The following is a 25,768-nucleotide window of genomic DNA, read 5'->3' as shown; positions in this document are numbered from 1 at the left end:
CACATGTGTCTGTTGCTCTGTTTGATGCCAGCTGATGGCTTCTGTTACTACCTATCATCATAGCACAAATCTATAAGCATTTTGTACATGTTAAGTCATTTAGTCCTCTAAGCAAGCCTAATGAGGTAGAAATTATTATTATCCTGATGTTACCAATTTGGAAACAGGGGCATAGAGGAGATCAGTGACTTTCTCAAAACCCAATAGCACCTCAAGATCCAACTCTAACGCCTACACTCCTTAAGCAGCATCCTTCTGTCACATTTCAAAGAACTTCACAACCAGCCCCTGACACTTTCTATTTTTCACTACTCATGAAAAAGAGTTGTAGTTAATTTTCATCCACTAGAACATGAATCATCACAAATATCACCTTCCTCCATTTTTTTCAATGCTGGGATCTTGTCCTAGAAAATATCCTCAATGGTAATACTTCAAAAATATTGTGAACTCTAGAATAAGCAGGAAGACATTTCAAATACTCAGAAAAGTATTAAAACAAGCACACTGGCAAAAGAGAATATGTCCCCAAAAGTCCCATTCCAACAGCATCATAGACCCGGAAAAGTGCAGATAGTGTCTATTTTAATAGTCTCCTTTTACAGATGATGAACCTAAGCCCTAAAATGTCAAACAGACTGCCTGGGGACATGCAGCTGGTTGGGGTCTTATTGACAGAGATGGGATTGGTTCCTGACTCTGTGGATGCTGAGTACTCTGCCATATCGTGTTGTTTCCTAATCCTCTTACAGTTTTGTTCCTAAAGATAGAATTTGTTAATTTAATTTGCAATTTTATGAGAGTAGAACAACCATGCAATGAAATATGCTTAAGCTACTCAGACATAACCTTTTTTTTTTATTTTTTAACTTTACAATATTGTATTGGTTTTGCCATATATCAAAATGAATCCGCCACAGGTATACATGTGTTCCCCATCCTGAACCTTTTAAATGGTACATGGTACAAGGCTCAAGAAGGCATGCCACTGTGAAGTTGCATAGTTTCAGTGATGTGGACATTCAGATTTGAAGACAGGATCTAAACTTAAGAGTAAGTAAAACCTGGGCACAGAATAAAAAGCCTTTGTTATCAGCTTAAGTGGACATGGACAAGGAGCATGCTAGAGTTGAAATGAGGACACAGTGAGAACCTATCCATCTGTCTACCAGCAATTACGCACATAAACTCACCACAGGACATCACTCCAAATGAACCTGTTCAAAGAGTGAATTTTTTAGGGCCATAAATACTACAGGTTGGGGGCATTTATCAAAGACCTTAACTATGTTTTATACTAAAATACTATATTATGGTAAAGAGCCTGGCCTGTTTTATATGCATACCTGTTAACTCTTTTATAGGATAAAAATGTAACTTTGGGAGCATTATAAAAGTTTTAATTACTTTCATATGTATAACCAATGCCTCAAAAGGTAACATATATTTTCCACAGAAAGATGGTCTTACTTCACCTTATCCCACTCTGGGCTGATAGTATAGAATAGAAAATGTGAGAGGGAAACAAGCTAATATTAAAAATAAAAATTTGAACCTCCACCCTTCCCATGCAATTGCTATGCTTTTATACTTTACTGAAGTGTGCCTACTCAAAGACACATTTCTTCCTCCTTTTTGTGCTGAGATTCCACAAGTATGATGAAGTATGATAATGATCCTTAAAGAAAGTGTCACAACAGAATAATAGTTTGCACAACTTTCATCCACAGAACTCAAAGTACTTTACTAATGTTAGCTCATTCATCACGCCTGCCTGTGACAGGGGATGAGCAGATCTACTGAAGTAGGGCAAGAAAATCCTAGTCAGCAATCTTGTACTGAGGCTCTGAAAGCTAAATGTGAGGCTGGAGAGCAAAATAAAAGAACCAAACCAAGAGCATTAAAAGAAGCAACCAAGAAGGAATCTAGCTTCTCTGTTCAGCACTAAATAAAGTTACATTTATGACTTCTATTAAAAACGTACAGGAGTAAAAAGAGCAGTCATCGTGATTTTTCATTTGAAAAATTGAAAGGAAATATAAATAAAGATCATTTATTAAAAACTTTATCACTGATGTCATGATATAAAATATTATTCAATTAAAGATGACTTCAAAATTAGATTCAATGCCACAAATATTTATTCAATAAAAAGGATACACCAGGAAATGTGCTAAGGATGACAACACAAATAAAAACATAAAGTGATTAGTATAATACAAATCTTTATGCTCCATAGTTTCTGTGCATCATTTATATAAATGTTCCAAATAAATCACAGAGAAAACTTAGGGACAAACAGAAAATAAGGGAATGAGTATAAATAATATATGAGAGAAAGAAGTATTAAGAGTGTAAAATTCATGAATTCTAGGGTTTTCATCTTCTTTGCTACTCTATGACAAATACTTAGAACTCTGGAGCACTGAAGATTTTCAATAGCTCTATGTGGCATCACCGACTCAATGGACATGAGTTTGAGTAAACTCCAGGAGTTGGTGATGGACAGGGAGGCCTGGTATGCTGCAGTCCATGGGGTCACAAAGAGTCGGACACGACTGAGCAACTGAATTGAACTGATGTGGAAGAAAAAAGGGAAGGAAGGAAGGAAGGAAACATAACTTGCTCCATTTATGGCATAAGTTGAAATAATGATTTTTTGGAAGATTGAAAACTTTCTAAGAAAGCAAAAATGGGGAGAGATGACAGCCCTCTATATTATTCTAGATACATCTGCCTTGCCCTTTCACCCCATTTTTTTATCTGCATAGTGTTTTTGTTTTTCATTAAAGTATAATTGATTTATAGTTTCATGTGTACAGCAAAGTGATTCAGTTATATATATATATATATATATAATTTTCCAGATTCTTTTCTATTATAGTTTATTACAAGGTATAGTAAGTCCCGTACATATGAACTTTCAAGTTGCGAACTTTCAAGGTGTGAATGTGTGTTCACACGTCTAACCACATAAGGTGTGAGTGAAGTTGCAGTTTTCCCTCTGCCTCCCATGCTGACACTCCCTCAGCTCCAGCATCTTCCACTTCCTCTCCCTCCTCCAGTCAACTCTTCTCACCTGTTCACTGGATGCCAGCCCCTGTATGCCAGCTGCTGTACTGTACCTACTTACTTTTCAAGGTACTATACTAGAAGATAAAAGATGTTTTCTTTATTTTTTGTTTATTTTCATGTATTGCTTGGGTGAAAAATATTATAAGCCTATTACACTACCATGCTACATAGCCCATTGTGTTAGCTAATTTTGTTAGCTAGGCTAACTTTGCTGGATTTACAGACGTGCTCTTGGAACAGAACGTGTTCTTATGTAGGGGATTTACTGTATTGAATAAAATTCCCTGCTGGTAACTATAAGCCTGTTTTCTATGTCTGAGGGTCTATTTCTGTTTTTTAAATATGTTCTTTTGTATCACTTTTCTATCTTCCACATATACGCACAGTGTTTCTAACAACTGAGATAACCGACACTTGAGTCTTCACATCAAGATCTAGATCTGGTTTTCTAAACAGATGGGAGTACTGGAAAACAGGGCCTCTTTAATGAGTGAGGGTCATGGGGAGACCTGCGTAGCCACCATCCCTCTCATCTGGGTTTAGAAGAGCCAATCCTTGTGTCTCCTTGACTCCAAGACACAGAATTGGCTGCCATCAGTCACCATGTTTGTTCTAATGTTCACATCACACTGGGTTCACTTCACCGCTTTCCTGTACCTGCAGGCTCTGAGGCATTTGAGTCATCATGCTTGACAAGGTCCTGGTACTGCAACACAAGGCCTGATGAGGTCCTCTCATCCTCTTTTTACAGCAATCTAGAATAGTTTTATCCAGTATGGCAGGCACTAGCCACATGTGGCTATTTACATTTAATCTAAAATAACTGCAAAAGAATGACATTAAACATTCAATTACTCAGTCACACTAGCATCAAATGTTCAATAGTTGCATATGGCTAGTGTTTGAGCAGTATTAAGTAAAGAATATTTCCATCACCACAGAAAGTTCTAGTGAATGGCACTACTCTAGATTCTGTTTGTTTGAAATTCTAGAACCATATTATTTGATTCTTCATATAGTGAGATTCAATTTAAATTAGATAGAAGGTAATTCAAATATTAGTCCTGAGTTTCTCAGAAATAGATAATGCTTTGTGTTTCATTTAGTGTAGTTTATAATTTATCATTATTATTTGTATTAGTTTCCTGTCTTGACATAAAGATAATGAGTTTAGCACAGTATAGTACCGAAGTGAATGGGATGTTTGGTTCCTTTTTTTTCTATTTATATTTTTAACTTTACAATATTATATTGGTTTTGCCATGTATCAACATGCATCTAAAATAAAAAAAACAAGCTTTTTATATTTTAGAGCTGGAAAGAAAACAAAAGAGATAGAATAAGGAGTAGCGATGAGGGAAAACAGATCTGTTCATCCATTCATCCGTTGACTCATTGTACGAGTTCTCCTTGAGTTTATGTAAGAATTCAAGCACTATTCTTTGGAGTTGCAGATTTAAACTGGAAAAAGTCATTGTGTCAAAGCTCAGAAATTTCATAATCCATTATAGAAGACTGACATATAAATTATAACAAAAACAGTTCAATAATAGGTTAAGTGGTAGGAAAGCAGAAAAAAAAATCTGCCCGGGGGAGACTAAAAAAATTACATTTCAGTGACGTCTTCATATGGGAAGCAAAGTGTCAGCCTAAAGAATGGAGAGGGTTTTTTGTTTTATTTTGCTTTATTTTTTTTTAAACTAAAGAGATTAATCTTTACAAAGGCAACTTTCATTCTTTGCTAATGTAAGAGCTAGCAGCCTTGATTTAAGGATAAATTGAGGTTGATTTAAGGACATCTAGAGGGGAAGATATGCATTGAGATTAGGAAAATAAACTGGGCCAGATTGTATACAGTTATGGAGGTTTTGTTTAAAAATTTGGATATTCTTCTTCTTCATCCAAAGAGCTAGGGACATAATTCAGATGAGCCTTCCTAAAAGATGAATAGCTGCAAAAGGATGAAAACACAAAGAGTTATAGGTCTGGAGTCTCCTCTCCAGAATCCTGGGAAACAGGCATGAATGGGCAATGTTGGGCTTCAAAATAAGAGGCCCATTGCTGCTGCTGCTGCTGCTGCTAAGTTGCTTCAGTCGTGTCTGACTCTGTGCGACCCCATAGACGGCCGCCCACCAGGCTCCCCTGTCCCTGGGATTCTCAAGGCAAGAACACTGGAGTGGATTGCCATTTCCTTCTCCAATTGGTCACTCTCAATTCACTAATGCATGTGTACTTTAAGGAGAACCCTTAAAGAAAACATGAGAGCTTTGCTGGTGCTCAGTGGTAGATTCCACCTGCCAATGCAGGAGACATGGGTTTGGTCCCTGATCCGGAAAGATCCCATATGCCAAGCAGGGCAACTAAGCCCGTGTGCCATAATTAATGACCCTGTGCTCTAGAACCCAGGAGTCACAACTCCTGAGCCCACACTGCAGCTGTTAAAGCCTGTGTGCCTTAGAACCCATGCTCCACCACAAGAGAAGACATTGCAGTGAGAAGCCTCTGCTCAGCAACTACAGAGTAGGCCCGGCTCAGTGCAATAGAGAAGAGAAAGCCTTCATAGCAACTAAGACCCAGCACATCCAAAAATAAATAAACAAAATAATTTTTCAAAAAAGATTTCTCTTTAAAAGAAAGAAGAAAAAAACATCAGTCCAGGAGATAGTTCTTTCTTAAGACTATCCTATTGATGATGTATATTCTGCCTAAAACCCTTTTTCCTCCAGTTATGCTTGATGGAAAGCCCTGCTTCTTTCTACCTTTGAGCTATGCATGCAAAATGAAAAAAAAATCTTCCATCTGTTCTTTATTATCAGACATTCCCTTAATAGCATATACCGAGTTTATTATTACAGAAGGTAGCATTTGAATAATACAAGTAAAATGCATATACCAATAAAGCAAGTAAAATATGAATACCAAAGAAAACTGGTAATCAAAATGTTCACAATTTTTGCTTTCAAGAGAATGATAAAGAGTATGTCAAAATAGTCAAATCAATTGTACATTCTAAAGTGAATCATAACCTGCTAGATTTGTTTTACCTTGCAACAGAACCCCATACTTTTCACTAAAATCAATTACCCCAGTTTTTGATAGACATTGAAACTTAGGAGCTAGGTAGAGGCACATTTTAGAAATTAAGTACATGAATTAGAATGACACACTAGAAATTAGAATTAGAAAGTACATTTGCCTTAAGGAGTTTTTATTTGACTAGGTTCAAGATATGGCCTGGCCATTTATAATTAGAGAGGCCATACCTCTCTAATTATAAATACTTCAAAAGCGGTGACTTGTGAATAATCACAGGAATACGAGAAGATCCAGAACTGTAATAAGGACGTTTTTGTTTTTTCCTTTTCCTTCTCTCTAACCTTTGCTTCTTTGTCTCTTTTATTAAAGAGGGAAAGACATGATGACTTCAAAGTAAAATGTCTTAATGTTCATCCTGATTTTCATAAGTGTCCCAGACATATGGATATAATTCTTTATCATGCATTCATGTATTTATACATGACACTACTGAATTGAAGAACTAGAAGGTGAAGATTTAGATGGGGATTAACACCCCTCTCAACTCAATGATTTAGCAAAGATTCATCCTGTGGTTGTACATTACCTGGTATTTCTAGGTGGGACACAACCTACAAAAAGATCCAGTGGAGTTGTCTTCTTATCATAGAATCAAATATTTCATTAACCTGACCTAAGAAGAGAATGAATGACGAAGCAAAGGAAAACAAAACAAAATAAAAAATCTTGAAGAAGATTGATTGTTTTTCCCTGCTGCCACCTCATCTTCCTTATATTTTGTGAGAATGTTTATAGTAGTTAAATTAATATTGAACTAATCCAATTGTAACTTTGTTATCAACAGATTCCTCACATCTCCTAGAAAATCAGTCAGCTTTTAGAAATGCACAATGGACTAGAAATGGAGTAAACTGTAAACTGTGGATTGGCAGATGTTTTTAGTCCTCTTACAAACAATGAATGATCACCATGACAGGGATAGCCTGTGGTTTTTCAAACCTGCAGCTCTACATTTAAAAATGCCAGATCATTGTAATCTGGCCAAATGCATTTTGGGCATAAAACCATAAATATGCACTTTAGCTATATAAAGTGGCTGACAGTCTCCTTGAGGCTGTCAAAATGTTAGACATGTCTAAATAGCATTCAATACTAAATGATTTATCATGGCAACCATCAAGGGAAGTATTTTCTTTCTGGTAGGTTTATTATACACCACTTTTGGGGGGCTTTCCTGGTGGCTCAGCTGGTAAAGAATCCACCTGCAATGCAGGAGATCTGGGTTTGATCCCTGGGTTGGGAAGATCCCCTGGAGAAGGAAAAGGCTACCCACTCCAGTATTCTGGCCTGGAGAATCCCATGGAGTGTATATATAGTCCGTAGGATCACAAAGAGTCGGACACGACTAAGTGAATTTCACTTCACTTAACTTCAATATATTATAAGAAGAACCTATGAGAGAAACATTTTGAAAGATGTAAAGTCAAGGGATTGAATCAATTAAAACACTTGATGTGGAGAGACAACCACTACAAGGTGAGTGGACAGAAATATTAATAATGAAACATTATATCAGAAAAAAGCTTTTGTTTAAAATCATGAACTACGGATACAGAGATACTTTATTGGGAATTTTAATGAAGTTAACCTCTCTGGACATATATGTATGTCTAGAAACAGTCCTGTATTATTGTAGAAATAAATCAAGTTAGGAAGTTAGGTACAGAACACGAAATTCTGAATTTGATCTTTGAATGTCTCCATATCTCACTATTTTGCTTGTCATTTAGTTGGAGTGTTTTCTGTGCATTGATTATGCTTACTCACTTAAGACACTTTGGAAGAGTGGAAAGAATATGACAAAGTTGATCTCAGGCTCTTCTGCTTAAAAATACTGTGAACTTGCCATGTCCAGCTGATGCAAAATATAAAATTAATATACTACAAAAGTATGCTCTATCACTTTCAAAATTTCATTTTAGATACCTAAAGGGGTATAAATTTTAAACCCTTACATGTTAAATAAGTACAGTTCTTATTATTAGATTCTAACAACCTTTCTTTATCTTATTTGGTGTTTAAATTGAACAAATATCAATTGTATGTGTAAAATAACTGAAAGTAATGCAGATCTACTTTTTTCCATAAACTGTCTATCAAAGAACAGGCCCACTAATAGCCATTTCAAATCACCGTAATGAAAATATGAATGACACTAAAAGCACTGAGCCCAAACCAATTGCTATTTTGGAGAATTTCTTACTGAAGTGAGTTGGATTGAATAAGTAGATATTTGTTTCACAGGAATAAACTATAGGTGAAATATTTGTTAAATGGTTAAAATGAGGGATAACTTCATCAGTAATTTTGTAAAACTATATTTAAAGGTGATCATTTATGTCTTAAGAAATTTAGAAAAAGGATGGAGAAAAATTTTATTTTATGTATAATTACATTTTGATAGTTATAACTAGGTTTAGTCATTGAAGATCACCTCATTCCTCTTTAAAATAAATCTCATTTAATCTTATCTTTCTTACACATTACTTATTGTCAATATAATTTATTTAACATCTTTGATATTCTGTAATTCTCCTATTCAAACATTATATGTGCTTTTTTTCTCTCCACCATTCCATCCCCAAATGTTTCCATTTAAAATTTTTAAAGAGAATTTAAATAAAAGATAACTCATGTACTATACAATGAATCCAGATGGAAAGTGCAATCTATTTTTACAAAGTAATATTGAATCACTATATTAAAAATGCAGTGGAATTTAACCAAAGCAGTATAGACAGACTATGTGTATTATAAATTGCAGTCATCAAAGATGAAGAGTAGTTCAAAATAAATATACTAGCTTTTAAACTCAAGAAGCTAAAAGAAGTAAAACTAAAGTAAAAAGTAGAACAGATTTTATACAGAAAAAATACAGAAATTAGTGAAGTGAAAAGCGAAAATAAAAACTCCTTCTTTGAGATACCGCAAAAATAACAAATATTTAAATAGCTCTGAAAAAAGTTAAGAAAATAAAAAAAAAAACAATATTAGGGAGAGAAAAGGCATAGAGATTGAGTGGAGATTAAACACATATGAGGAAATACAGGTGTCTCAGTGGTAAAGAATCCTTTTTTCTAATGCAGGAGATACAGGAGACCTGGGTTTGATCCCTGGGTGGGAAAGATCCCCTTAGGAGGAAATGGTAACCTGCTTCAGTAGTCTTGCCTGGAAAACCCCATGGACAGAGGAGCTTGGAGAACTACAATCCACGTGGCTGTAAAGAGTTGGACATGACTGTGTGACTGAGCACACACATTCCTATTGCATAATAACAACTTTCAGAAATTCCTTTCTAAACTTTTATGTACTTGTCACACTTACATTAATTACTTCAAAAACCTTTTCCCCCAAAACACTTTCCCCCAAAGCTGGATTATACTTTTATTTTTTACTACCAGGTTTTATTTATTTTCATCAACTTTCAATTTCTACTTTTTCTTCATGTGAACACTAATTCTCTGAGCTTACTAAAGTAGATTTTTTTAAAGTTCTTAGCTTTCCCTAATTTCCTCTTTTTTCTTAGCATAATCGGCTCAAGAGTAAGGGGCTGATGCAATCAGAATCATGACGAGGAAGAAGAGTAGGAAGAAAGAGAAAGATGAAGAATTAAAAATCATCCTTAATGAATGTGGAGAAAGTCAAAGAAGCTAATCATTGGGTTAACCAAAAACTGGCCAAATATTTTGAGCTGATAGGTTTTACTCAGTTGCAATAGGTTAATGAATGAGAGCCTTATGGTTATTTTGGGCTTCCCTGGTGGCTCAACTGGTAAAGAATCTCCCTGCAATGCTGGAGACCTGGGAGGATCCCTGGGTTGGGAAGATCCCTTGGAGAAGGGAATGGCTACCAATTCCAGTATTCTGGCCTGGAGAATTCCATGGATTGTATAGTCCATGGGGTTGCAAAGAGTCAGACATAACTGAGTGACTTTCACTTTTCATACCTATGGTTAATTTGATATATTCTAAATAAGCATTTAATAAAATTAAAACTTTTCCCAATAAATTTTATAGTTGTTATTGAAGAAAATTTCTTAAACTCAGCATATTATTGTTGCTTTTATAATCATTATTTTAAAAATAAAAATGAATATATTGCCTAGCTTTAAGATTAGCCAACATCACTAATTTGATTTGAATACTTTCTTTTCACTGATTTTCAGGGGCTCAAATATACTGGTTATTTATTATCTAATTGAACAAACAAATAAAGTATTATCCCTAGTCTGGATTTATTGAATTAGAATCTCTGATAGGCAGAGCCTGAACTTAAACAGCTTCTTCAATGATTCTGAGGCACACATTTTTGCCATCTAATATCAGAAGGAAGACAGGTAACTAGCAACCATGTTCAGTATGAGGCAGAAAGAAGTCAATACTGGAATTGAGAAGTAGTATGGAGACACAGAGTTGGGAGACATTAATTCTGACAGAGAAAACTTCTAAAGGCATATTATAAAGTCTGTGAAGAATTAATACAAAGTAATAAGAGCCATTTATGAATACCTTACCCACGATAAGAAAAAGTTTCACTTGAATTTGTCTTGTAGAATAAACCTGATACGTTAAGGCAGATTTCCTGACTTTTTCTAAAGAAAATATTTCAGTTTCCTACTGTTGAGTAATATTTAACTATTAAACTTGCCAATGTCTGACACTGTAGTATTAATCATTGTCTTTAATGTTAAATCAGAACTGGCACTAAGAGACATTAATAGTCATTCCCCGTCACTTGTTCTAACAAGTTAAAATTGTAATAACAATGTAGTGAAACTAAACAAAATAGAAGTAAATATGGAAACATTTTCATAATTTTGCAGTGCAAAAAACCCACTTTAGAAACACAAATGCTCTAAAATTCAAATCGAATAGACAATAATGAAGATCAGAATGATAAAACAAAAAATTAGAAAGAAAGTTTAAAAAGAAGTAATAATTTTGGAGAAAACAGTTACATTATATCAAAAATACATTAGGGACATTTCTGTAAATTTGCTTTAAGAAGACAAACAACACATTAAAAAATGCAAAAATAGTAATAGAAAATCAAATAAAAATAATCCATATCTATAAAGAAATGCCTCAGTATCACTGTTAATAATGGAAGTACAAAGCAAATAATAAGGGGATGCCAATTTTACTTATTAGGAAGAAAAATGTAAAAATCAATGGGTAAAGCAATGTAGAAATTGGCAGTTTCATCAAAGAAATGATTTGATGTTTTTTTCAGTTTAAATGTATGCATAGACTTTGGCCCAGTAAATCAACTCATAGGCAAGTTTTGTACATTTGCACAAATATAAATATATACAGCTTATTACAGTAAAAAGCTGGAAACAACTCAAAATGTCAGAATTTTCAGCAAGGCAAATAGCCCCTTGTGATGGTTAATTATGTGTCAATTTGACTGGTCATAGGATGCCCAGAAAAATATAATTTGGGATATGTCTATGAGGGTGTCCCTAGATGAGATTAGTATTTCAACCAGGTGACTCAGCAGTCTGCCCTCTTCAGGGTATGCATCCTCCAAATCCACTGGGGGCTGAATAGAGAAAAAAAAGAAGGGGAGACGAATATTTTTTTCCTATCTCATTGTTTGAGCTAACATCTCAACTCATCTGCCTTCAGATTCTATTTACATCAGACTGAATTTAATCACCTGTTTTCCTGTTCTTCAGTTTCAGATGCAGATCATAATATCTGTCAGCTTCCATACTCATATGAGTCAATTTCTCATAATAAATCTCCTTTTCTGTATGTGTGTGAATATATATAAATACACACACACACAATAGGAGATATATATCTCCTATTGCTTCCATTTTTTCTAGAAATCCCTGACTAATGTATCACACAACTAGAAGCTATATTCCCCAGCTTTCCTTATACCTAGAGGTACCCTTTTAACTAAATTCTGGCCAATCATGCGTGAATAGAGGTGAAGTTCGCTATTCTGGGCACATATCTAAAGAGAAACTGCTCATTCTTCAATTCCTCTGCCCCCTTCTCCCTTCCTGTGGTCCATATTGTGGAGAGGAATCAATTTTTCTGATATAAATAAGGAAAATACTCTAGAGGATGGCAGCCCAGCAAAATAAATAAAATCTGCATGCCTAAAAACTGTCTTGGAGAGAGTCATTAAAGCCTCTTGGGACTTCTGTGTGAGAGGAAAACATACTTTCTATCTGCTTAAGCCACTGTTATTTGGTTCTGGTTTAAGAGGCTGAAGCGATATTCTAAGGAATACAATAGTAAATGCATATGCACTGAACGTGTGACACTGAAATGTGAAAACATACCAGTTTTCAGTGAAAAAATGTTGCCTGCCATATCAGTAAACAAATGATGTTCAGCCATCAATCCAACACATTATAGCAACCCAATGGTGAGCCCAGAGCAAACTCAGGAGAGAAACAGGATGCCCACCACCTACCAGTCAGCTGCTGCAGCCACCCCAGATGATGCCCTCAGATGCCCTCAGACTAAGGATGAGAAAGCATGGATACCAGCCCCAGACAACTGAAGTGCATATCAAAAGAATAATTTCAATAAGCCCAGACTCTTGCATCTTTTCATACAAAGAAAAGCACTAAATTCTTTAATTTGAGATATCTGGTTTTCTCTAACCAACAGTAATCATTCCATGTTTCAACTACCTGGTCTGTTGCAAAAACTGCTATATACCCTGGCTCCTCCCTTACCTCTTGGAGCAGTCTCTCAGAGTTATCTGAGATACTGTGTCCTGGGCTTAAGTCCTCAGTTTTGTCTGCCAAATAAAACATAATTCTCAACTTTTAGTTATGCATTTTTTTCAGTCGACACACTATAGACACTTTTATCAGAATTCAAATACAAGTCCACATTCAAGCCCAATAAATCAACATTCTGACATCTCCAAAATTCTGATAAAGATACATATTGCAAGCAAATTAGATTTCATCTGAGTTACATTTTCTTTTTTACTAACCTCCAAAGTATGAGCCATCTGTCAGCTTCATTTCTTTACTGGATTTTGTGATGACACCAGCAACACCATGTTGAATGAAATACATTTTTTTACCCACAGCTCCTTCTCGTATGATATAATCTCCAGGTTGAAACACCTCAAATCTCAACTTGCTTAGCATGGCGGTCACGAAATTAGGATCCGCATTAGCAAAAAGAGGCATTGTAGCCACTAGTTTTCGGCAGTTGAAGTTGACTATCTCCTACAGATGGCAAGAGTAAACAAAAATTAAGAGAGATTAATCATATCAGGAAGCAAAACAGGTGCTGAAATTAAGATCTCTATACAGCATAACATTGTAATTTAAATTAAGAAACAAAAATACATAAATTCTAATAATCCACATATTTCTTAAAAGTCAGGGATTATGTTTTATTATTGAGCTGAAATGTTGTATTCCTAGTACATAGAGTAGTATAGGCATGTATTAAACATCAATAAATATTAATTAAATATATACAAGTTCACCTTTTATAACTTCCCATTCCTTTATCATTCTTTATACAAAATTAGAATTAAAATGTGGAAGTGTTTTAGTCTCCCTTTTATCTGTTTTTATGAAGAAAAGAAACCACATCACTTCCTATTAACCTTGATGGTACTGCTTCTGTGGTCCATTGTGTTGAACAACCTAATTTGTACCTACTGACTGGAATTCTGAAACAAGAGCCCAGCTGCCAACAAAATGCCAACAGCATTCTGATGTTTTTTCTTAATGTCATTCATATTATAGGAAGGAAACTTGATATTGTTCACATTACACAAAGGAGACTCTAATTTGACTATAATCTATAATTATAAATTCAATTTGTTTCTGGGTTAGATCAGAAAATTACCCTGTCAAAACCTCCTGGGTTATCATTGGAAGTTTTGGACTGGACAGAGGCCATATTTTCCTTTTTCTAAATTGCTTTCTTTATGGGATCAGGTCAGTTCTAAATTAGGAGATTTATACACCAGATTAGACACAGTGCTATCACCATGAACCAAAACAAGGATATGGGACCAACCAGTTTTAATGCTGAAAGTTAGATATGGAACAGAATAAACAATGGGAATCTAAATTTCACTTCAATACCATTTCTTAGAAATACCTTCTCCAATGCCGCACCCCACCCCCCGCCCCCCCGCAAAGAACAGGATTGGACCTGAATTTGTGAGCATGCTTAAGAGACATATAAAACGAAGTCACCTCTGCCAAGAGATGGAAAAATGGCAAAAAGATTCAGAGGTATTAAAAGAGAAAGAGATCTGAATTCCTGCTTTGGGAATACAAACTTCTAGGTTCCAATATGGGGAAAGAAACTTTCCTCAATCTTCTTCATAAAATAATTTGATATTTAATACTCCAGGATAGTTAAAAAATTCCAGTTGATGCAGAAGGCACAGAATTTTGAGTCCAACATGTAAAAGAAAGTGTTTCATCCTCAACAATATGCTGCGAATTCAGCAAAGCAGATAAGTATCTCTAATAGTGGAGTTTCATGGGAACTGATTAAAATATTTAAAAATCAGCAGCAATAACCAGAAAGTGAACATAAAGACAAAAACAAGAGAAGGATATTACATGTGGTACTTGGTACAGCATCATCCAAGCTCTGTAATGCACAGTAGACATTTGGGTGGCTATATCTAGGGGCATTTGTGATCAATTTTAACTGGTGTTGAAGACCTGTGGTTGGAGTGGGGGGCTACAGTAAGTTCAGCACATAGTAAGTGTTCAATCTATATGCATAACGTATGAGTAGACAGAACAAAGGGATAAAAAAGAAGAAAAGAAGGGAGGAAGGGGGCTAAAAGGGAAAGAAGGAAGATAGAGTTTTGGCACTGGAAAAAAAGTGCTCGCAAAACTTGGTTTATATTCCTATTGGGAAGTGGCTATTTAAAATTCTTAAAATGCTTTCTCAAGTCAATAGCTTGAGAAACAAGCCTTATATATATAAAAATGTGGTTTTTCACTATTCAAAATATTGGCTCTTCCTTACAAAAAAACACATGAAGATAAAGGTGAACCATTCAAGGTACCCAAGGTAACCACATGAATTAAAAGGAGACAGAAATATACTATTAAAATGATCAGATTGCTTGTTTGAAAGTTAATGATATTATAGAGTGTAGAATGACATAGAAGTATCCTGTGTAGAAAATTGAAAATAAGCCAGGTTGCAGAGAAAATAAATTTTCAAACAAAATAATAAAATAATCTTTTCATCCATATTCTTTGATTTGAAGGATACAGATTTTTCTCTTCATTGTTTTCTCACTTTTAGAAAATAATTGAAAGCATATTTAACAAGAAATTAAACTGGTCTTTAGGATGCCATTTGAATGGCTGTCTAACATAAGTTCTTAGAAGGAAAACCTTGTGAGCTCCATACAGTCTAAAAATACAGAGTGTGCTGGGTGTAAGAATTTAGCAATGAGGCAGCAACTCTGTTTTTTTAAGATTACTCTATGATTCATTATTGCAATGATGGTAATTATATTTATAGCGACCATGCTTAAAACTTTTTAGAGCTATACTGTGTGAAATAAAATATTGTAGAATGGAGGAGAACAAAATGTTTTACAAAATTTTCCAGAATGATACTTAAGTTGTCAATAAAGAATTGTAGTGCTAGAAGGAACCTTAAAATACTGCTATTCTTTTTAATAACAAAGAAGATACTGCATAAAATTTCCCAAGGTTACAGAATATGTGTGATTCCAAAGCACAGATTTATGGTTAAAATAAATCCCTGAAGCAATCTAAATATATCAAATCCCATTTTTTCTTACTGTCATAAAGTTAAACAAACTAGAAATCAAATTACCAATAATAAAAGATACCATTGAGAGTGAAAAGGCAAACCACAGATGGGAAGAAGCTATTTGCAGTGTATATCCCAACAAAGAGCTCCTGTCAAGAATATAAAAAGAACTCCTTAAATAGAAAAATCAAGGAAAACTATTGACTGGACACTTCACCAAACAAAATATTCATCTGCCCAATGAGGCTATGAAAATGCGCACAGCAACAGTAATTACTGGCAGAATGTAAAGTGAAACCACGTATCTCCTAATAGCTAGTGAAAGTGAAAGCGTTAGTCAGTCAGTCATGTCTGACTCTTTGTAACTCCATGGACTGCAGCCCACCAGGTTCCTCTGTCCATGGAATTTTCCAGGCAAGAATACTGGAGTGAGTTGCCTTCTCTAGGTGATCTCCCCCACCCAGGGATCTAACCCAGGTCTCCCACATTGCAGGCAGATTCTTTACCATCTGAACCATAATGGCTAATGGCTAAAATTAAGAGTTACAAAGTTTTTCCAATGATGTAAGGCAACTCAATATACTTACTGCTGGTATATGTGAAAAATAATATAATCATTTTAGAAAACTTTTGGTGGTATCTACCAAAGTTAAAAACATGACTATCCAATTACCCAGCAGTTCCAACATAAGGTAAATAAAGAGAAATCAGTGCATAAGGCACTTCAAGAATGTTCATAACAGGCTGATTTTATTAGCCTGAAACTGGAAACAACCCAAGTGTCATGAAAGGTGGAATGGAGAAATAAATTGTGACATAGTCATAGAATGAAGCACAGCCTGAAATATAAAAAGAAAGAACTGCCGCCACACAACAGCATGGATGAATCACACTGACATGATGATGAGCAAAAGAGGGAAGACATTAAAGACTGCAGTGTGTGACGCCATTTGTGTGAAGTTCAAGCACAGCTGCTTATAGTGATATGTCAGAAGAGTGAGAACCTCTGGGCTTGATTGGAAAAGGAAAAAAGGAAGCCTTCTAAAAACTGTTCTGTACATGGATCCAGGAGGTTATGTAGGTTCATATATATTTTAAAAATTCATCTAAGATTTGTGTATGTTTAAGACTTGTGCACTTTAACAATATCCATATTATAGTTAAAAAAATATTCTCTACACTAACAATTAACGTGAATAATCCTGTTGTACTTGAGCAAAATATTGGGATGGACTGCTGAAAAAGAAAGGCAAATGTAGGATTCTTCTTTGTCATTGTCTTGTTATATTATGCTGTGTTTTCAATATATAAAAGTTGATTTATTTGGAATTTAAAAAGGAGATTTGTCTGTTTTCCTCTACTTTTTACCTTACTCATTTATTTATTTATATATGTACACATACATATGTATATATGTATATATTTATTTATATATGTATAAATTATTTTTGTATATATGTATATTTGGGGATTCCCTGGTGGCTCAGACAGTAAAGAATCTGCCTGCAATTCAGGAGACCCAGCTTCAATTCCTGGGTTGGGAAGAACCCCTAGAGAAGGGAATGGCTACCTACTCCAGTATTTTTGCCTGGAGAATCCCATGGACAGAGGCACCTGGTGGCTACAGTTCATGGAGTCACAAAGAGTCAGACACGACTGAGTAACTGAGTGAAAGACTAACTCTTTCACTTTTTTTTTTTCAGGCTCATATTTATCTTACACTTTGAGGTTAAACCAATTATTTGTTTTGTTACTCGAGTTGTTACTGCACTGGCATGATAGCTCTTTTGGTAGGCCTCTTTGAAATATCCTTTTCATTATGTATTGCATATAGACAATACTCCTAACTCAAGCCAGACATGTCACTAAAGACTCTCATTAGAACAACTGCCATAAAGAATCTGGATGGAGAGTAGAGATATTAATAACTCAACTGTGTGTTTTATTTAAGTGAATGTGCTATAAGGACCTGTGATTAAAGAGGAGGAGTGTTAAAAGTTTTGTTTTACTAATAGAGTGATATTAATAACTTAACTAAATATGTTCTCTCTAAGAAAATGTGCTATAAAGAAATATGATTGATGGAGAAGAGCTTTTAAAAATTTTGCTAACCTCAAGACTCACTTGATTGTTTCCATTAAACTGAAAGTCAGTTAGTTCTGTCTGACTCTCTGCAACTCCATGGAATTCTCCAGGCCAGAATCCTGGAGTGGGTAGCCTATCCCTTCTCCAGGGGATCTTCCCAACCCAGGAATCGAACTGGGGTCTCGTGCATTGCAGGCAGATTCTTTACCAGTTGAGCTACCAGGAAAGTCCATTAAACTATATGCTTTCAAAGCAAGCAGACTTCATGGGAAGAGGAAGAGCTTTTAAATGCCAATAACTTTCTGTCCCATTTTGGCTTTTGCTGTCCAAGTTCTATTAGAATTTACAGTTTAAATCGGAAAGAATTCACAAGGAGGTAAAAGTTCCACAGAGAGAAAATGAATGGATTCCTTCAAATTAACAATAATATAAAATTATTTTCACAGTAATATAATCAAGGCAGCTCCAGTAGTGAACTTGAATATGGGATGCATCATAGAAAAGAATTACCCGTGATGTAGAACCATTCTTGGGAAATAACAGAATATATTCAGGATTAGTCTATGGGACTAATCATGGCTCTTATGAAGACAGCGTCAATAAGGAAAAAGAAAAAAAGCTTTGATGGCCTGCCAAAGACAGCATTTTCCTACTTGGATGTATTTATAATACTTTTTCTAAGATACAGTTTACCAGGCTCCAGTCCAGATTCAGAGAATCTGAATCTAAATCTTTAAGGGATATGACTCAAAAAATCCTTGTTTTTAATAACACATTTCAAGTCATAAGCAGTCAGATATGGAAACCATGGTCCCTAAAATAAAGAAGTATCTGCAAGTTGAGGAAAGAAGATATATATGTATATATTCAGTGTAAGATAATTGTAAAAAGTAAACTAAACACGGGTGAGACTCTGTGTGTCTCTTGCTGTGTATGTATCTGGGCTTAGTCCTTGATACCAAAACCAACTGACTCAGTGCCTGTACAAAGTGACTCATACCTTGAACTCTTCACTTGTAAGCAACTCTACCTAGATAACTGTAATGATTAAATTAAAGATACAAGGAAAATATTTAATTTCACGAAGTGCTATCTATCATTTACCATTATAAGTAACAGTTGTATTATAAAACAAATGAATGTTAAAATCAAAGTAATGGTAGAGACTATATATTCTATAAAATTTCAGAGAAAAAAGAGTTCAGAGTAATTTGGTAAGAATAGCCTGCCAGGTGCCTCTGTCCATGGAATTTTCTGGGCAAGAATATTGGAGTAGGTTGCCATACCCTTCTCCAGGGGATCTTCCCCACTCAGGGGTTGACGGGCCTCCTGCATTGGCAGGCAGATTCTTTACTGTCTAAGCCATCAGGGAAACCAAGAATATATTTGGTCAGATTTTTTTTCTAAATGTTGAGTTGAGTACTGGTTATTAAAGACAAAAGTCAAGATAGGAGCAGGGGTTCAGAAGATAAAAATGACAAGATATTCTTTGAGCACAGTGATATTCCCTGTGGCCAAAGTAAAAATTCTTATAATTCCCTAATGATGTAGTAATTTAGAAATTGAATTGCAAATTAAATAGACAACCCATTTTTTTTTAAAAGAAGCACATAGTTGAAATTAAAAAAAAAAATTTCCCCCAGCATTTCCAACAGGCTTATATTGATCTGGTGGTTTGTATTTTAATTTGCAGGATGGTTGACTGCATGTATAAATCAATCACCCCATACAAACCTTAATGCTTGAAAATGTTTTAAACAGTTATGCAAACATTGACTAACAAGTTAGGTAACTGCTTTAATTTCTGCACGTCAAAGCATTTCCCTTGATTTCTGTGTCCCCACTACAGGGAATTTATGAAGAGCTATTTCTTTAGTTGGGATAATCTGTCTTATTCTTTTTTTTAAAGAGAGCATTTAACTGTCTTTATACTTCCTAAATAATCTGAAAATAAAAAGTATGTAATAAAATTAAAGGTAATAAATACATTTAATATTTATTTGGGGGAATTTGAAGGAGTTAGAGATAAGAAAGTGAAGTCTCTTAAAAAACTTTGGTTAGAGATGTGCTATGTGCTTAGTCACTCAGTTGTGTCTGACTCTTTGCCACCCCATGGTCTTAGCCCGCCAGGCTCCTCTATCCATGGCAATTCTCCAGGCAAGAATATTGGAGTGGGTTCCCATGCCATCCTCCAGGGGATCTTCCCAACCCAGGGATCGAACCCAGATCTCCCACATCATGGGTGCATTCTTTACCATCTAGCTACCAGGGAAGCCCAAGAATACTGGAATGGGTAACCTATCTTCTCCAGGGGATCTTTCTGATCCAGAAATCGAACCAGGGTCTCATGAATTGCAGGCAGATTCTTTATCAACTGAGCTGAGATGAATAACATTTATATGGGGGAAGTTAAAGGAGTTAGAGGTAAGATAAGGAGTTAGAGGATTGATGAATTAACGTATAGGGTGCCTCAATTTTAGTTTATTGCAGTTTTACATCTTATAAAAAAATAAAATTTTTTATATTAGAAAGCAATTATATTTTTTAAAATCTTTAAAATCAAACTGAATATACACATATCCCTTAAAATAATAAAAGAAAAAAATCACTGTATTTCCATCACTGAAAGTAATTGATGTATTCTTTTAATGTGGTTTCTTATTCACCTTAACCTAATTGAAATCATAATAACATTGAATATCTATTATTCCCCACATTTATAACATAAAATACTTGCCATTTTGAGTTATGGTCTTCAATAACATTCTTTTTAATGGTCACACAGTATTTCATCTTGTGTTAATCGTAGTTATATTAAGAAAAACCCAATAGAGATAAAGAGATAAATAGTCTGCAATGGATTCTTAAATACTGGCCAGCTTTAATATTTTTCACCATTTCTTATTTTTAAATTTGGCTATAGCATTAATTGCTAGGTTCATAGTCTCTTCATTTTATGAGTTAAAAGGTAACTAGCCTAAAGTCTCTGCATATATAAATGGCAAATTATGATTAAGTGGCTTAAATGAAATCTGCCTGCTTGTAAAGAATAGATCAGAACATGGTGAATTTTGAAAGCTACAGATTCAAAAATTTAAATGTTTTCTGTAGTTACAGTTCTCATATGCATCTAATTTGGTTCTGAGATATTAAATCACATTTAAACTTTACCAGACGAATGCAAATGAAGCTTGAGATTAATTTGGCTTTTTGCATACTCCTACTGTTTTGCCTTCCTAGAACACAGGAACATATTAGGTACCATGCAGGATGTCAGCAGATGACATAAAATTCTCTTAACAGTCACTTAAATTTGATTGTACAGGAAAGAAAATAATGTAGAAACAGACCAAAAAGCCTAAATCTAAATTTTGTATATTGAGACTTCCCTGGTGGTTCAACGGTTAAGAATCTGCCTGCCAATGCAGGGGACACAGGTTTGATCCCTGGTCCAGGAACTAAGATCCCACGTGCAGCAGGGCAACTAAGCCTTTGTGTCACAACTACTGAAGCCCATGAGCTCTAAAGCCTGTACTCTGCAACAAGAGAAGCTGCTGCAATAAGAAGCCCATTGGCCACAAATAGAAGAGGAGCTCCCACTCGCTACAACTAGAGAAAGCCTGCAAGGAGCAATGAAGAGCCTGTGTGCTGCAACAAAGACCCAGGCTAGCCAAAAATAAATAAATTTTTAAAAAAATTGTATACTGACAATGACAGTGTTCATTAGAGACTTAGTATCACTGTCCCACTCTGGAATTCTAGGCTGAAGCTCAGTTAGGATTTGCGTAAACACCAGGGAGTGCAGCTCCAGCGGTCTGCAAACTGTGAGCAAGTTGTAGAGTGATTTACAGAACAGGATCGAAGCCCCCTTGGCAGGATAAAAACAGATTAATCTGGACTGTCAAATACAATGAATACACCAAACAGCTAAACTAAAAAATATTATTCAAACAGGACCAGTGGATAGTACAATGAGTTAAAAAAATCTGAGAAGGGATTTGGAGAATTTGATAAAAATCTATTCATTAAATTTTGTAATAAAATCCACATAAATTCTTTTTCACCATTAATAGGTCAGCAATAGAAATAACAGTATGTGTATATGTGCAAAGGACATGAGGAAATCAGGCTACTCCCTAAAACTAAGCAGGCATTCTAAGCTGCACATTTGTCTGTCACATTAGTTAGATTTAAGCATTGCACGTGTAGGCAAACGTTATGGGTTTAACGGTGACACCTCTACATTCATATGTTGAAGTCTTAACTCCCAGTACTTAACTCCCAGTACTTAACTCCCAGTACTTCAGAATGTGCCTGTGTTCGGAGACAGGACTATTAACGAGAGGATGAAGTTAAAATAAAGCTGTGAGAGTGGGTCCTAATCTAGTCCGCCTGCTATGAGAAGAAAAAACTGAGCACATGAAAAGAAAGGTGGCCATCTGCAAGCAAAGGAGAGAAACCCCAGAAGAATCCAAACCTGCTGACCCTTGACCTTGAACTTCAGCCCTTAGAAGTATGAGAAAATGATTGTTGGTTAAGCCATGATGGCATTTTGTGATTACAGCCTTAACAAATTAACATAGCGAGTTAGGCTGGCTAAAGTGTGGCAGGAAGGACGAAGCTGCCCCCTTGGAGTATCTGTCAAGACACAGCAGCACCTCAGCTCCGGAAGTACCGCAGGGGCAGGGGTAATACACATGATCCAGCTCAGATGGCTCTGAGAAGCTGTAGAATACAGCCCACACACTTCAACAACTTCTGAGCTCTTCAGTCTGGGGTGAAATAAATTAAAAAACAGAAAACAAAAAGAACTTTACTTACACAAAAAAAGGATTTTGCTTTATTTTTGTATTGAGTGTGAAGTATCATGGGCATTTAGTTGACAAGCGCTACAGGCAGATGGAAATGACTTTAGAGGCAGGACGAGAGTTATAATAATGGGTGCAATTTTATAAGCTTGACTTTTTAGATTTTTATAAAATATATACAACAATATTTATAGTTTAAGCATTTCCATGTATACAATTCACAAGAATGTTCATAATGTTGTCTGAGCGTTGCCATTAGTGATTGTGCGTGCTAAGTCACCTCAGTTGTGTCTGACTCTGATAACCAAAGGACTGTAGCCTGCCAGACTCCTCTGTCCATGGGATTCTCCAGGCAAGAATACTGGAGTGGATTGCCATGCCCTCCTCCAGGGGATCTTCCCGACCCAGAGATCGAACTGGCATCTCTTATGTCTCCTGCAGTGGCAGGTGGGTTCTTTACCACTAGCGCCACCTGGGAAGTTCCTCTGTATCTATACCTAGAACATTCTCATCAATTTCAACCAAAGTTCTGTAACCTTTAAACTATAACTTTCTCCCTTCACTCAAATCACTGATAAATTCTACTTTCTGTTGCTATGAATGTGCTTATTCCACCAGCCTCATAAGTAGAATTATACAACACTACCACAGGACTAATTTTTGAACTCCTAAACATTGTCACTCCAGTCATTTGGCCACCTCATGCGAAGAGTTGACTCATTGGAAAAGACTCTGATGCTGGGAGGGATTGGGGGCAGGAGGAGAAGGGGACGACAGAGGATGAGATGGCTAGATGGCATCACTGACTCGATGGATATGAGTCTGAGTGAACTCCAGGAGTTGGTGATGAACAGGGGGGCCTGGCATGCTGCAATTCATGGGGTTGCAAACAGTTGGACACGACTGAGCGACTGAACTGAACTGAACTGAATCATTGTCATCCAGAAAAATATTGGGGTAGCGATGAGTACTGAAGCTCAGTTCTCATCGTTCAGTCTTGCCTGACTCTACGTGACCCCAGGGACTGCAGCAAGTCAGGCCTCCCTGTCTATCACCAATTCCCAGAGTTTACTCAAACTCATGTCCATTGAGTCGGTGATGCCATTCAGCCTCTGTCGTCCTCTTCTCCTTGCACCTTCAATCTTTCCCAGGATCAAAGTCTTTTCCAAAGAGTCAGTTCTTTGCATCAGGTGGCCAAAGTATTGGAGTTTCAGCTTCAGCATCAGTCCTTCCAATGAATATTCAGGACTGATTTCCTTTAGGATGGACTGGCTGGATCTCCTTGCAGTGCAAGGGACTCTCAAGGGTCTTCCCCAACACCACAGTTCAAAACTGTTAATTCTTCCTCTGCGCTCAGTTTTCTTTACAATCCAACTCTCACTTCCATAGATGACCACTGGAAAAACCATAGCCTTGATTAGACAGACCTTTGTCAACAAAGCAATGTCTCTGTTTTTTAATATGCTGTCTACGTTGGTCATAACTTTTCTTCCAAGGAGCAAGTGTCTTTTAATTTCATGGCTGCAGTCACCATCTGCAGTGATTTTGGAGCCTCCCCAAATAAAGTTTCCTCACTGTTTTCATTGTTTCCCCATCTATTTGCCATGAACTGATGGGACCAGATGCCATGATCTTAGTTTTCTGAAATTTGAGTTTTAAGCCAACTTTTCCGTCTCCTCTTTCACTTTCATCAAGAGGTTCTTTAGTTCTTCTTCACTTTCTGCCATAAGGGTGGTGCCATCTACATATTAGAGGTTATTGATATTTCTCCTGGCAATCTTGATTCCAGCTTGTGCTTCATCCAACCCAGTGTTTCTCATGATGTACTCTGCACGTAAGTTAAATAAGCAGGGTGACAATATTCAGCCTTGACGTATTCCTTTCCCGATTTAGAACCAGTCTGTTGTTCCATGTCCAGTTCTAACTGTTGCTTCCTGACCTGCATACAGGCTTCTCAAGAGGCAGGTCAGGTGGTCTGGTATTCCCATCTCTTTAGGAGTTTTCCACAAGTTGTTTTGATCCACACAGTCAAAGGTTTTGGCATAGTCAATAAAGCAGAGTACTGAAGGGATGTTAGGAAAAATCAAGGAAAAGGTTCAGGGATCTGGCTCTTGCTCAATTATACAAACTGTCTTCCTCCTGACCCTTCCAGTTTCTCTTTCCTCCATGTCCTCCCCAGTACTTGCTATATCTTGTCCTTTGATAACAGACATTCCAATAGGTGTGAGGTGATAGCTCCCTGTGGTTTGGATTTGCATTTCTCTAATGATCAGTTAAATCCAGCACATTTCAATATGTCTCGTGGCCATTTAAATGTCTTTTCTGGGGGAAAAAAAAGTCTATTTGGGTCCTTTGCCCACTTTTTAATTGGACTGCTTGCTTTCATGTTCTTGAATTATGTCAGTTGTTTATATATTTTGAATGTTAACCTCTCCTCAGATGTGTGGATTCCAAGTATTTTCTTCCAGTCCATGGGTTGTCTTTTTATTGTGTTGATTGTTCTGCAGAAGCTTTTTAGTTTATGTAGTTCAATTAACTTAGTTTTTATTTTATTGCTTGTGTTTTAGGTCTCATCCAAAAAAATAATTTTCAGAACCCATGTCAAGAAGCATTTTTTCCTATGTTTTCTTCTAAGAGTTTTGTGATTTTAGGTCCATATATTTAAGTCTTTAATCCATTTCAAAGTTTAGTGAGTAATGTCTGCTTTGCTCTGGCAATTAACCATATGTAACTTCCTACATTTCTTGTATTTTTAGTAATGTATTTTAACTTTTTCTTCATTTTTTTTTCATGTTTTTCTATCTTTACTCAACAAACACACAGTAAAGCACTGCGGGACTATAAAGGACATTTTACGATTTCCCTTCTCATCATGCCTGCATCAGTATCTTGCACACATTAAGAAATCAATAAATGCTTTTTGTCTGTTTGTTTTCTAAAAACTAG

At 35.9% G+C, this 25,768-nt stretch overlaps 1 protein-coding gene across 1 annotated transcript in view; it reads right to left on the bottom strand.

Annotated features, from left to right (window-relative positions):
- The window catches only part of HCN1 (hyperpolarization activated cyclic nucleotide gated potassium channel 1), a 440,279-nt gene that overhangs the window by 40,041 nt on the left and 374,470 nt on the right, over positions 1–25,768 (bottom strand). Inside the window, exon 6 of the mRNA XM_055554728.1 lies at positions 13,141–13,381. Within this exon, the coding sequence (XP_055410703.1) occupies positions 13,141–13,381 (241 nt within the window). The remainder of the gene's footprint in view (positions 1–13,140; positions 13,382–25,768) is intronic.

This window comes from Bubalus kerabau, chromosome 18 (genome assembly GCF_029407905.1).
Source record: "Bubalus kerabau isolate K-KA32 ecotype Philippines breed swamp buffalo chromosome 18, PCC_UOA_SB_1v2, whole genome shotgun sequence".
Lineage (NCBI taxonomy): Eukaryota > Metazoa > Chordata > Mammalia > Artiodactyla > Bovidae > Bubalus > Bubalus kerabau.
This window is presented reverse-complemented; position numbering and strand designations above follow the sequence as displayed.